At 38.7% G+C, this 13,698-nt stretch overlaps 2 protein-coding genes across 3 annotated transcripts; both read right to left on the minus strand.

Moving 5' to 3' along the window:
• Window positions 1-4,546: 4,546 nt before the first annotated feature.
• Window positions 4,547-6,438, minus strand: LOC141653465 (protein OPI10 homolog). Of its 2 annotated transcripts, none has more exons than XM_074461234.1 (3): window positions 6,298-6,438; window positions 5,403-5,538; window positions 4,547-5,305 (listed from the first exon to the last, which is right to left on the minus strand). In XM_074461234.1, exons 2-3 carry the CDS (start codon window positions 5,503-5,505, stop codon window positions 4,839-4,841), a joined length of 570 nt encoding a protein of 189 aa, XP_074317335.1. In that variant the 5' UTR covers window positions 5,506-5,538; window positions 6,298-6,438; the 3' UTR covers window positions 4,547-4,838. The 2 variants fall into 2 exon arrangements, with proteins under 2 accessions (XP_074317335.1, XP_074317334.1); XM_074461233.1 differs by having other exon boundaries at window positions 5,403-5,550; window positions 6,298-6,424.
• Window positions 6,439-7,184: 746 nt separating this feature from the next.
• On the minus strand, window positions 7,185-11,463 carry LOC141653466 (uncharacterized). The gene is made up of 7 exons (XM_074461235.1): window positions 11,227-11,463; window positions 10,127-10,245; window positions 9,616-9,698; window positions 9,216-9,337; window positions 8,807-8,971; window positions 8,288-8,381; window positions 7,185-7,796 (listed from the first exon to the last, which is right to left on the minus strand). The coding sequence occupies exons 1-7, from the start codon at window positions 11,285-11,287 to the stop codon at window positions 7,565-7,567; spliced, it is 876 nt and encodes a 291-aa protein (XP_074317336.1). The 5' UTR covers window positions 11,288-11,463; the 3' UTR covers window positions 7,185-7,564.
• Window positions 11,464-13,698: the final 2,235 nt, after the last annotated feature.

A 13,698-nucleotide genomic window follows, 5' to 3' on the forward strand; every position in this document is an offset into this window, starting at 1 on the left:
TCCTTTTAGTCGAGAAATATAATGGTCTCTTTTGGTACCTTGTGCTTTTTTTATGGAGAACCGGATGTGGCTAATCGTCCATTCGTTCTAAGGGAACTAAAAAAATGGATGGAAACATGTACATACCCTTATCTTATTGTGGGTGATTTCAACCAAGTCGATTGTGTTAGTGACAAGCTGAGTAGTAGTCAGCAAACCATTGGAGGAGCATGTTTTTTCAATAATTGGAAGCTAAGAAATGAGTTGATCGACATTCCCTTCAAGGGTCACAGGCTCACATGGTGTAATAACCGAAAGGGTGACAAGAGGGTCTATGAACGTATTGATAAAGCTTTGGCATCGAAGGACTGGCTATTTTTCTTTCCTAATACGGGTACTAAACATTATCCCATTCAATTGTCTGACCACGCACCGATTGAGGTGGATCTGCAACTCACCAGGAATGATCGAAGAAGACCGTATAAACTAGATTCTTGGGCGCTTGATTATGGGGATTGTGTACAGGGGATCCAAAAGGTTTGGGAGCCAATGGTTACGGGCTCACCGGCTTACACGGTAGCTCGCAAATTGGCCCGTGTAAGGTCTAGTGTGAAGAAATGGGCTTTGGATAAAAAAGGAGAATGGCGGAGAAAATGGGATGATTTTGACTTAAAGTTGGAAGAAGGAATGAATATTGTGATTACGGGAGGCGGTGATACCGAGTACTCTAAGGCACATGAAGAATTAAAGGAATTTGCAGGTGCCGGTGCTTCTTTTTGGAAACAACATGCAAAGGTGAAATGGATGGTTGATGGTGATACCTGCACAAAGTTTTTCTTCAATTGGGTGAAAGGCAGGGCTGGCAGAAACTATATCCATGGAATTAAAGGTACGAATGGTGACTGGATTTATGACCCGGACCTTGTGGGTACGGAGTTCCATAAGATGTTCAGGATTCTTTATGAAGCTGATGATCATATTTCTGAGGGCGCGGAACCTAGGCCTGAATCAGCTTTTGACAATATTCTTGCACCAATAACAAAGAAGGTCTCACCTAATCAATTTGTGCTTCTCAACAAAGCTTTCACGGCAAAAGAGGTACGTCGCGCGGTCTTTCAGATGGGGGCGTTTAAGTCGCCTGGGCCGGATGGTTTTCCGGCTTGCTTCTTTCAAAAATGTTGGTCTCTAGTTAAGACAGATGTTACGAAGGCGGCTCTATCCATCCTTAATTCTGGAAGGGTCTTGCGAGAGTTCAATAGAACTTTTATTACGCTGATACCAAAAGTGGATAACCCGGAAGGAATTTCGGATTACAGACCTATTAGTTTATGTAATGTCTTCATGCGCATAGTTTCCAAATGTATCACAAATAGGGTGGCTAGGGTGATGGGATCCCTGGTTAGTGAATCCCAAAATGCCTTTATACCGGGACGTCTTATAAGTGATAATATTTTACTGGCACATGAAACTATTCATAAGATTAGCAATCATAAGGAAGGAAAGCATGGTCGTTGTGTGTTCAAAGCTGACATGAGTAAAGCTTATGACAGAATCAAATGGGACTTCTTGGAAGCAGTTCTCCGTAAGTTCGGATTCCCTGATAACTTAATAAAACTTATTATGAACTGTGTGTGTGCAGTTAGCTATGAGGTGGTGTTTAATGGAGCACCCCTACCTCGCTTCCAGCCAAGATGTGGTCTTCGACAGGGCGATCCACTATCCCCCTTTCTCTTTATTCTTTGTATGGAAGTTCTAGGAAGCTTTATGGACCAGGCTAGAGATACTGGGATGATCAAGGGCATTAGACTATTTCAAGGGGAAAAGCCGACCACCCACCTATTTTTTGCTGACGATTCGGTCTTCTTTTTTTATGATAAAGGTGATTCTGCATCTCATCTTAAAAGGATAATTGACTCTTACTGTGAAGCGTCAGGACAAAAGCTGAACCATGATAAATCGGACATTCTCTTTAGTCCGAGTACAACTTTGGCCAAGGCCCAGCACGTGATGTGAACTCTAAATATCCGAAATAGTAAGGGCATTGGTAAATACTTAGGAATTCCCGCTGAGTTCCAAGCGTCTAAGAAAGGGATTTTTAAATCCCTCGTTGAGTATGTGACGAAACGCATATCCTCGTGGAATGGGATTTTCTTATCACCAGCGGGTAGACTTACTCTCATTAACTCAGTCCTATCCAATCTATCCAATTATTTTCTATCGGTTTTCAAAATACCGGTAAGTGTGGCAGGTAAGATTAACTCGCTATTGTCACAATTTTGGTGGACTGGGTGTAAAGCCGGTAACAATATCCATTGGTGTAGTAAGAACTTCTTAAGTTGCCCCAAGAGCTCAGGGGGTCTGGGTATTCAGAACGTTGAGTGCCTCAATAAGGCCCTGCTAGCCAAACATGGCTGGCGTTTGGTTTCGGGTGATAATTCCTTGTTTAGTAGAATATTTCGTCTAAAGCTGTTTGGAGAATCGACCTTTGCAGATGGCATGCCGCTAAGGAGCGGGACATGCATTTCATGGGGGACAAGAAGTATTCGGTATGGCCTGGAGTTGATAATGGAAAGGTTAGGATGGAAGCCCGGATTGGAGTCCACACTGAATATCTGGAACACTAATTGGGTTGATGGTCTACGACCTGAACCAAGAGATTGCCTTTTGGGACCAAATTTTACGCATCTGGGAGAGCTAACAGTTAGCCAACTCTGGCTTTCGGATCAAACATGGAATGCTCCGTTGGTGAAGTTTCTTTTTCAAGAGAAGTATGTTGATCGTATATTGGCAATGCCGCGCTGTCTGTCAAGGAAAAAAGATGAAGTGTTCTGGCCGTATACAAAAGACGGGGAGTATTCTGTCAAAAGTGGGTATGGTATTTTGTTTCAGGAGTTATTCCAGATTAAAGGATCCGTGACGGATAAGAAAAGGGTAAATGAAAAGGGAAAGCACTTCTGCAAAACAAGACAAGATTCATCTGCCAGGACCAAGCAACTGGAAAGTCCTTCTTTGGAAGATCCTTACAAATACTCTCCCTGTGGGCAAGGAATTTGAAAAAAGACGAATTGGGGAGAATTTTGAGTGTAATATGTGCATCCATAGTCACAATCATATTGAATCGACTGCACACGTGTTCAGAGATTGTAGTGTGGCCTCTAGGATATGGGCAGGATCAGACTTAGGCATCAGAACAGAGGGATCAGAAATGATCAAAATTGGAGATTGGATTATTAACTGGCTAAGGTTTTTACATAGTCTGCAGGAGGGTGGCTAAGGTTTTTACATAGTCTGCAGGAGGGTGAGCAGAGGGTTCTTAGTTTTCTGGCTACGCTTTAGGGGCATTTGGACTCTACGTAATAATACGTTTTTTAGAGGGGGCCAATCCCAACACATGTTCACTTTCACTCAGTGACCATGAACATTGAAAACAGTCTCAGGGGAATCCGGATGGAGGTAGAGAGAAAGGAAAGGACACATCACCCTGCGGAGATGGGGACGGCGGTGCTTTCACATGACACCGTAGCAGTTAAGAACGGCCACCCGGTAGTCATTGTTGGAAATAGTAATCATTGTAGGGTAACACGGGTGAAGATGGATGCTAGTTGGGAAAAAAGCTACAATGCGGGAGCGGGATGGGTAGGGTATGACTGTAATGGGATGGTTGTGGCTAAGGAAGGTAGGAAAATGCGAGCGGAATCACCTTTGCAGGCGGAGGCTCTAGGAATATTAGAGGTTTTAAAATGGGCTGAGGATAAGGCTATCCTCCTCTAGGAATATTAGAGGTTTTAAAATGGGCTGAGGATAAGGCTATCCTCCACTTACAGGTGGCGTCTGACTGCCTCCAATTGATTTTGCAGATATCAGGCCTAGAGAGAGCAAGCCATACCATCAAGGATATCTTACGGGATATGAATTCCCACTATGCTTCTTTTCATTGTTTAGTTTTTGTTTTTATTCCTAGGCATCTTAATACCATTGCACATGGCTTGGCCCATCATTCAATGAAATTGTAGAACCTTTATTTACAGTTGTCCAAAGAAAAAAAAAAAAAAAAAAAAAAGAAAAAAAAAGTAAGTACCACTCACAAAAGTCGCACGCTTTCATACTCCTAACAAATCAACGGAGGCACAGAGTCTAATTCTGCAGAAACTACAGAACAGGTTAATGAAATGAAGAGTGGAATATGTTTTTCGCTCCATCGCAATCATCTATTACTGAAAATCAATCATCTGTTACGGAAAATCAGAAAATCAAAGTAAAAAAAAGCAATGTATTCATCTTTTTTATATCAAATTATACTGAGATACACAAAGTTGTTATGCAGTCTGGATTTTAATTCTGCAGAAACTACAGAACAGGTTTGTAAAGTCCTACCGCTAAACTAGAGCTGCGTTGATAAGGTTATGCAAAGCCAAATCGCCCGTGGCAAGATAGGGGGTCTATTGACTATTCTACAGCCTTACTCCTACGTTGGACACGAGAAGGCTATTTCCGATGATCCAAAATGGACCTACATCACGTATTCATCGTGCAACTACCACAAAATAAAACTAGAGAAGCAACCAGCTTAACACAAGATGGCTTTTCATATTCCAAAAACTAGAAAATAAGACTGGCTCCATTGGAAATACAGTAGAAATTTACAAATATCTTATAATCCGTAAAATGAGATGTAAATTTAACACAACTTTTCTACATCGAGGCCAGGTCTTAATTAAGCATCTATTTCAGGGTTTTCTACCACTGAAACACCACATGAAACACGAAAAAGACAAAATCAGATTAAGAGGCTCATGGTCCTCCTTAACTTGCTCATAATCTACAACGACAGCACCTCCAGACTTAACTGTGCTACAAGCCTACAAGGTAAAACCTTTCAAGTAATCAGGATCACGCTTAGCACGCTCCTGGAACTTTTTGAACCACCTATCCAATATATCCATGGGTACAATCAATTTGCTCCCATCAACACCACAGAAAGACTGCATGAAATTGAAAAGGTTCTCACCAACTTTGAGGGCTGTGTGCTCGATTTTCTTCCCAGCAGCAATATCAAGACTCGGGAGGCTCGCCAAGTCCTCAACTGAAACACCAATCTTTGCAGAGAGGTGGATCCCATTAGCTGTAAGCTGGAACTGCCCTTGACTACCAGGTTCGGGCCATAGAAGGGACAGAACTGCAGATGGGCGGGCTACAGTGACAGCGCCACAGTACACAAAGGCTGAACCAGGAGATTGGACGTAGACTGCAAGTGCTTTATCGGGTGGGAGGGTGAAGTTGTTCAACAAAAATATGCACATTTCTTTTATTTCATCATATGCTTCTCCTACAATCAGATTAGAGTGAATAAGCAATTTGGTTGTCAATCAAGATGTAAACAGAAAACATAGAAGAGAGAAGTTGAGAGAGTAAATTATATATACCTACAAAATGGTTCATGTCGAGAACCCAATGGAAGGTGTCGATTTGGGAGAAGGTGGAGATGTCGAGTGGGAAACTGCGGTTGGGAAACACTACTCCAAACATTTTTTACACTCTTTTAAAGCTTTACGTTAGTACCTGGATATAAGGCTATAAGGTAGTCAGAGTTTTCAGATTTCAGATTGTACAGATTTGTAGATAAATAAAACCTAGGCCTACCAGAGTTTATACAGTACTCTCCTAGTTTCCTAAATCAATAAGAAAACTAAATAACAATTTCCTAAATACATAAAAAATAGTCCTTAATCCCACAAAATTCAAGCATATTCTCACAAAAATTTCTATTACGGAGTATTTATTTTTCCTTTACATTTTTTGCGATTGATTGAGTTAGATTTATACTGTTGGAATTTGCAGTAGACTTGTGTTTGGTCGATTGAATCATAAGGTTAATGGATTGAACTCCTATATAAGAGCATCTGACATACTCCCTCTATTTGAATCAATTAGCCCCATTTGCGTTTCTATGCGATGAGAATTTTGAGTAAAAGCGGTAATTGATTGAGACGGAAGGAGTAAGTTAATTGCGCACAAATAATGTCTCCTAATAAAATTAAAATTAGGGGTAAAGTAATTAATCAAGTTGTGGCGCCTTTTTTCTTGCTTTCATTTTCTGTCAAGTTAGTGAATTCAAGCATACTGAATAAATAAAATCAAAAAAATCAAATCCCAACTAAACTTGCAATATCAATTATTATAATTACAAACTCAAATAATTAAGAAACCAAACATGTATTTACAATAAAACTATACTACAACTTTGAAGATGGTGACCCAATAATTAAGAACAAACAAAATCAAATGTTATAAATTTATATAAACAAAATGAATACTAACCTGGGAAAATTTCTGGGTTTAGGAAGGAGGTTGGATTGTCAGGTGGGTTTTGCAGAGAAAATTTTTGGGTTGAAGGGTAAAGACTAGAGAAGAAAACACTGCCAACTTTATCAAGTGTAACTGTTCTGGATTGTTCTGGATGTTTTTAGTTTATATTTGGGCCACCTTATCTAATTTACTGCATCTATTTTGGGCCTCTATTATGTAAGGTGCCAGGTAGAGGTGGCAATTGGGTCACTCGGTCGGTTACGGGTCGGGTTAATGACGGGTTCGGGTTGGTTCGCTTCATGTCGGGTCATCAGCGAGTGGCAAGTCGGGTCGGGTCATTAGCGGGTCAGTGTCGGGTCGGGTCATCAGCATATATTTTATCTTATATATTTAGTTTTAGATAGTAATTTTATGTTTAAATAATGGGTAGGTGTATTAATTGTAGTTTTAAGTGAAAATAATTAAGATGAATGTCAATTTGGTGTCATTTAAACCATTATTAAGCTAGTTCATCTATCGGGATAAGAAAATATCGGGTCACAGGTCGGGTCGGGTCGGTTCGGTTCAGTTCGGGTTGGAAAAAATAGGGTTACTATCGGTTATCGGGTCGGTTCGGTTTCGGTTCACCCAATTTTCGGGTTGTATCGGGTCGGGTTTCGGGCGGGTCGGGTCAGCTTTTGTCAGCTCTAGTGCCATGTATTGTACTACTCCCTACTTCTTAGGTTGATGATATTAACATCAATTTTAGATCGACTCGAGAAGACGATTAAGGAAGTGTTGAAGAAGAAGAAGAAGAAGAAGATTACTCATTATTGTCGGCATTGGATGCTTCCGAAGTTGTGAATCTTTTACTATTAATAACATCACAACTCCTGAAATATTATAGTTATACAATTAACTTTTAGGACCCATGGCAAGAAGATTATTGAGCAATGTAGTTCGTAGTTTAATTGATACACTGTACATGGCTGATAGCCAATACCTTATTGATCCGATCTTAAATGGCTCAAATACAAGTAAACCTATTTAGGTTAGCTTAAACCCAACTTGTTCCAAATTAACCCATCTGCCTGGTCTTAGCAGTATAAATTGGGACCACTGTCGAGGTACAGCTGATATTACGACCGGCCACAATGAATCAAATTGGAGCATTGTTTTAGTTCCCTTTCCATCAATGTACGCTCATCAGAGACTGAACGTGATCCCATTGTGCTTGTCCAGAATCTTCAATGTCCAGACATTCTACAAATTGGCATTATAATCTCCAAAACACCAACTCTCAGAGCTTCGAATTGCCAGAAGATAGTGATTGCTTCGTCATGTCATCACCTCGGTGCTCATTTCCTTTAACAAAATCGAGGACTACTGACACCAACACATCTTGATGCAATGTGAACTCGTGATCAGCCCCTTGTATTATTCGAAGGGAATGACGGGCAATTACTGTATCAAACCCCGAGGCGTCTTTGAACGACACAATTGGATCCATGGACCCATGGACAGTTAGAACCCTGCGTATCAGCAGACAAGAGAAAAAAAAAAAGTCTTCACCAAAGAAAGTCAAGTTGGGAAGTTAAGTTTCCCCTAATGCTAAAAGGCATATGGCTCACTAATGAATTTGCATTTTGCGACACGATTTCCATTATGGAACATCCAAATCATCCCTAAGACTTTTTTAAACAAGAAGAAGAAGCTCAATGCATGAAGCATGCAGCCTAAGGCCCTAACCTATAGAAAACACAAAGACAAAGCAATCATTGTTCTAAATATTAAAAATCAAAATTTCCTAATGCCCAGGAACTTGTTTCTGTAGCACATTGAAGTACATGAGAGATATCTGAAGGTATAACAATATAAGCAGGAAGGAGGAAATGGAGAACCAATGAAAAAGAGAATTATGTGATCTTATAATGGAGTTCGTGGATCAATTATTGGAAGATATACTACAGACTGCTATAATTATAATTTAAGTATACGGAAGTAGGATAGAGGAGACCGTGACCTGCAGTTCTCACGTATCAAGCGACATGCTGCTTGGATATCAGTGGAAAGCCGATCCATTAAGTTCTCCTCAGTAACACGATACTGAAAATTACCTGCACACAACACCATTGCTAGAAATTCAATGACTATATATTCGTTTGGGTTAAACTAAATTTTCCTTCCTAAAACATTACAATTCATTACATTCCACATTGGGTAAATAACCCGGAACACACTCTCATCTGAGTGTTGGCCCGATTCTTCTCCTCACATATTTTTCATCTCCTAAAACTTTGGTGCAAAAGCAAATATGGTGAATTCAAGTGAATAGAGAGAATTAAAAAGACTTTGCAACTACAGTATATATTGTAGTAAGCAGGATCATGTCAACTACATTAGATAATGTATACGGGATAGATCGACAATAATGAACTACAATTCTTGACAATTCGGATCAAACAATTTTTTTTTTTTTTACGAATATCAGCATTATGTGGGCATGTTTGAATTTGAACCCACCGCCCTCAGATGGACTTACCCTTTTTACTATAGACATCAATATATCCGTCTTTCTTGATCTCATCCAAAAAGTTCTTTCCCAAGCGACCTTCCATGCCTTTCGTCAGATCAAATCGACCGGAAATATTAACAACTCTAGAAACATCATGATATTTAGAAGCATAAAGTAGCACCACATTCCCTCCTGCAAGAGCCTTTTTCAGAAACAATTTCAAAAGTGAAAATTGAGAAGTAACAGACTTTGCAAGCATCCTGAACCAAAAAGAGAAACTAGTCGGAGCTACAAACTCCATAAACAGTGTTCCTCAGAGTTGGTTGCATCAGTTAGCAATGTAATGATATCCCCTCTTTCTCTCCTTTTACTCGCTCGCATTGCAGGGCTTAGGTTTCAAATGTTTAAAGCACCTAAAACATACAAGATAAATCACCTTTGCTATGCCCAATGATGGTGTTTATAGCATAGTGAGTTCCACGAAAGTGCTGAACAACAGCACGCAAGTCTTCAACTTCTCTACGATAATTGCCATATCTAAATGAACCGTCACTTTCCCTGAGAATTAAGTTTTGTAAACATCCCAACAACTCAAAAGGGAGAGTAGTGTATATTATGAAACTTTTGATCCAAGTGACATCGTTTGACCACAAAAGTCAGATAATGCCTGACTACTGCCCAGATAAATGAGATGAAAAATTTACTTAAAGCATAACAGGATCCATTGCAAATTTGCAGTTGATATTATAAAGCCAATTCCAGCTCAGATATTCATAAAGGCACAGAACGATTAGCTGTTTAAATTAAATTAAAAAAAAAAAGGTTATGTAGCTCACCCACTCCCCGCAAAGTCAAAGCGGAAGGCACTAATACCAATCTTTCCTAGTGCATCTGCAAGACTCACCATAGGAATTCGCTCCTGAAATTATCAGTCACCTTATATTACGGACCCTCCATAACCTGGTAATGTAACTCTAAAGTATTGAATGGTATAGAGGACATGAAGAGATCCAAAAATATCTATGAAATGTTGTTTTAAGGACGACTGAGTTGTATTCTGTACTTTGCCATGTACATTTCAACTGAAAAGCCAGTCAGCCAGAGAGCATGAAACATGTGACCCGGTGAGTTGAAGCTCAAGGTTGACATTCAAGGATTAACAAATACTAGCAAACTCGACTTATCTAAATCATCAACTTATTTGGAAAAGTATAAATAAATGCCCTCTATATGACATTATAATATACAATATTGTATTGTCGTAGGAACAGCTCAACATAACTCTTAATTTCAATCACAAACGTCTCCATTCAACTACATTTAAGTTGATATAAGTGTCATGCTAACCTTGGATGATTTAATTCCATGGCATACAATTACAAGTTCCTTGGAGCCTGTCTCGTGTAATATACCAACAAGCTTTTCGTCATGAAAATTGGGCACCACAACCTTCCTTTCTACACAAACTAAGAGACAATTGCATTCAAACAAAAAACGTCAAGACATGAGCACAAATTAGGGGAAAAAAAGCAACAAAAGAAATACTCCTACATTTTACATTAGTTTGCTTTACAAATGACAAAAGCAAGTTGTAGAAATGCACTATGACAAATTGACATGAACTAATCTATTATGAAAGCTAGGACTAGAAACAAGGCCATCGTCAACGAAAATCCTTCTGAATTCCCAACAAGGCAACAACCAATGAACCAGAAACCAAAGCCACATTTCAAACAGAAATTGCACTCTTAAACCCTAAGGCCTTGTTTGGATGGAGAGCTTGGAGGGAGGGATACAAAACCCCTTGTTTGGATAATAAAAGGGGAAGGAGGGAAATCATCCATTTTCCCTCCTCCAAGCCTAATCAAAACCCTTCCCCATAGGAAAGATTTGGAGGGAAAACTCCACAACTCCTTTCCTCCTCCCCTTCCCTTCCCTTCCCTCCCTTTCCCTTCCCTCTATACCCCTCCCCTCCCTTTCCCTCCACTTTTGCTATCCAAACACACCCTAAAGCTCGAGCATTACAAACCTGCCACAGATGTGCATGATCATCCCAAAGACCCAAACAATTTAAGCAAAGTATGATAATAAATTTAGGAAGACTATGTTGAGTTAATCCCACAAATTCAATTTAATGTCAACCACATTATACAATATGAAATATCAAAGAATCTTTTTTTCCTGAAAAGTTAACTCCCCATCTTTCACACCCAGCACAATCAACAATCTTTCTATATTTCTTAATCCTTTTCTTCGGGAGGAAATAGCTCCTTCCATCTTATAAGTATTAAACTACAAATTTTGGTTTCGCCACGATGGGACTATAAATTATGAGATTAAATGGACTTACAGTGGGAATTATTGTGGACTTTAGCAGGAATTGACTTACAGAAATTAAAAGTGATGAATGAATGAATGATGATAACAAGTTAGAGGAATTGACTTACAGTGGGAATTATTGTGGTTGTCATGGGTTAAGGGGAAGCTACCGGGTTGATGATTAATCATGATGGACTTTGGAGGTAAAGTAGCTTAAATTATACTACTCCATACAAGATTTGATTCAAACATAAATTGATCCGAGAGATCGTGATACAAGTGCACAAGTAATTTCTTCTTCCTCTTCTTCTTCTTCTTCCTTCTCTCTCTTGAGGTAGCCGCAAGTGGGCCGAGTAAACAGGTCAACCGGATCGTGTTCGGGTCAACTCAGTTCGGGCTGCAAGAGCTTGAGTCGGGACGAATTATTTCGGTTTCGGTCATTATCGAGTCAAACTATTATTCAATTATGTGCATTTTATCCCCATAAATTTCGATAGGTGCAATTTAACCCTACTACTTTGACTTTTGGTGCAATTTATCCTCATTTGATTTATATGTAATATTAAAATATGAAAAATAAGTTAACATAATTAAACAAAATTATACAACCATATATATTATTCCTTAACTTTTAAAAGTCATTTTTACCCTTCATATCACCACATGCCTCCCTCCAACTACCATTTTTATCACTTACCTCCAACCGCTGCACACCTAAGAACAACAACAACAACAACAACAACAACAACAACAACAACAGAGCCTTAATCCCAAAATGATTTGGAGTCGGCTGACATGAATCATCCTTTAGAACTATTCCATACTCTCCCTTCGACCACCATTTTCACCACCCCATTCTCAACGAAATCGACCCCAACCACACGACCACCATTTCATAATGCGGTTAGAGTAATTAGGTTGTGTATCGGTGAAGCTAGGTGGTTGTAGTGAGTTGTGGAGGGTGGTGTTGTAGGTGGCGGTGGAGGTGCAAGTGGTGACCTATGGGTTTGTAGCATATCTGACGAAATACATTTGGTTGGAATTAAGGGTCACGTAGTGTAGCAAGGGTAGGATTGTCCATAGACAATAATTAGTTAAAAATTGTGGGGAACAAAATGGGAAAAATGGGTGATATATTGAAAATCAATCAAATAATCAAACGGGGGTAAATGCACTAAAAGTTAAAGTTGTGGGGTTAGATTGCATCTATTGAAACTTATGGGGGTAAAATGCACATAGGGGTAAACCTTTGGGGGTTATTTGTTACTTTCCCCTAATTATAATCATTGTGAATCAATAAACATTCAGGTCGGTTTATACTGAGTTGGGTTAAGCTCTAGTGTTGAGTTGGTGTTAAGTTAGGGTATCGGGTGTCGAGTCAGGTTATTCGGACGAGGTCAATATTGTCATGTCTAGTCACAAGGATGATTTTGATATTGACGGGTTTCGAGCTCAGGTCATAAATATCACCTCTAATATAAATATCTTTGGCACGTCTAATTCAAACCTACGAGAAAAGACAAATATATGTATTGAGTCGACTTGAACATAACCTATATAACTTATTTGTCAGTTCTACCATCTACGCACACATTGAATCCTTTTATCCCTTAGGATAAGATTATCAGTCAGATTTTTTGGGGTCTTAATATTCTGGCACATCAACTTTTCACCAACTTTTATTATTTTTATATTGCTCCAACTCACTTCAGATTTTATACATTATCAATCAGACTCACCTAAGACTCTACTTTTTACCCTACTTATTTTTTCAGCTTATAAAGAAAAAAAAATGAAAAACAAAAGAGGTACACATGTCAATTATTAATTGAAAGAAATGTCTAGTAAATTAGGGCAAGACTCAAGACTTTATCAAAACTTTGATAGATTATTGGTAGTCTTGAGTGAGTCTTATCTCACGACTTTGGTAAGTCTTATTACAAAACTACCAATAATCTTATCCTTCCATCGTATTTCCTCCATTTTATTGAACAAGTCCCATGGACTAACTTTATGCAAGGAGAAAAGTGAATCCATGTGGCTAATTCAAAAAAATATTAAAACACAAATAGATTCTAGAATGCTTGTATTATATGGGAAAAATGATCCAATAATTAGTTTTAATTAATGTTTGCATTTTATGGGAAAAATGATCAAGGAAGTTGTCGAACTCCTTATTTTTCTAAAACGAAATTACTTTTTTAGATACGAATTTTACTTTTTTTTCACACACTTTTTCATTAATTTTCCATGTACTGCCTTTCTTACCTAAAACCTAAGCAAATTCATATTTTGACAATTTTCCTAAAATCTAATCTAACAATTGTTTCACGAACTTGAACAATAGATCTTAATTCGCATGTTGAAGCAATTTCTTGTGGGACTGATTTCTATATTCACGAAAATGTAAAAGAATTAGAACATCAGTCAGTTAATCAGTATCTCAATCCATTAAAAAAATCGAATCGATTTATTGGCGACACAATTACTTGTTTACTTTGACCAGTAGCATTATCATCATGTGAGCAACAATCACAACGGGTTGATTAGAATTAAGGTTTTGGACATCATCATCATCATCATCATCATCATCATCATCA

This window comes from Silene latifolia, chromosome 4, assembly GCF_048544455.1.
Source record: "Silene latifolia isolate original U9 population chromosome 4, ASM4854445v1, whole genome shotgun sequence".
Lineage (NCBI taxonomy): Eukaryota > Viridiplantae > Streptophyta > Magnoliopsida > Caryophyllales > Caryophyllaceae > Silene > Silene latifolia.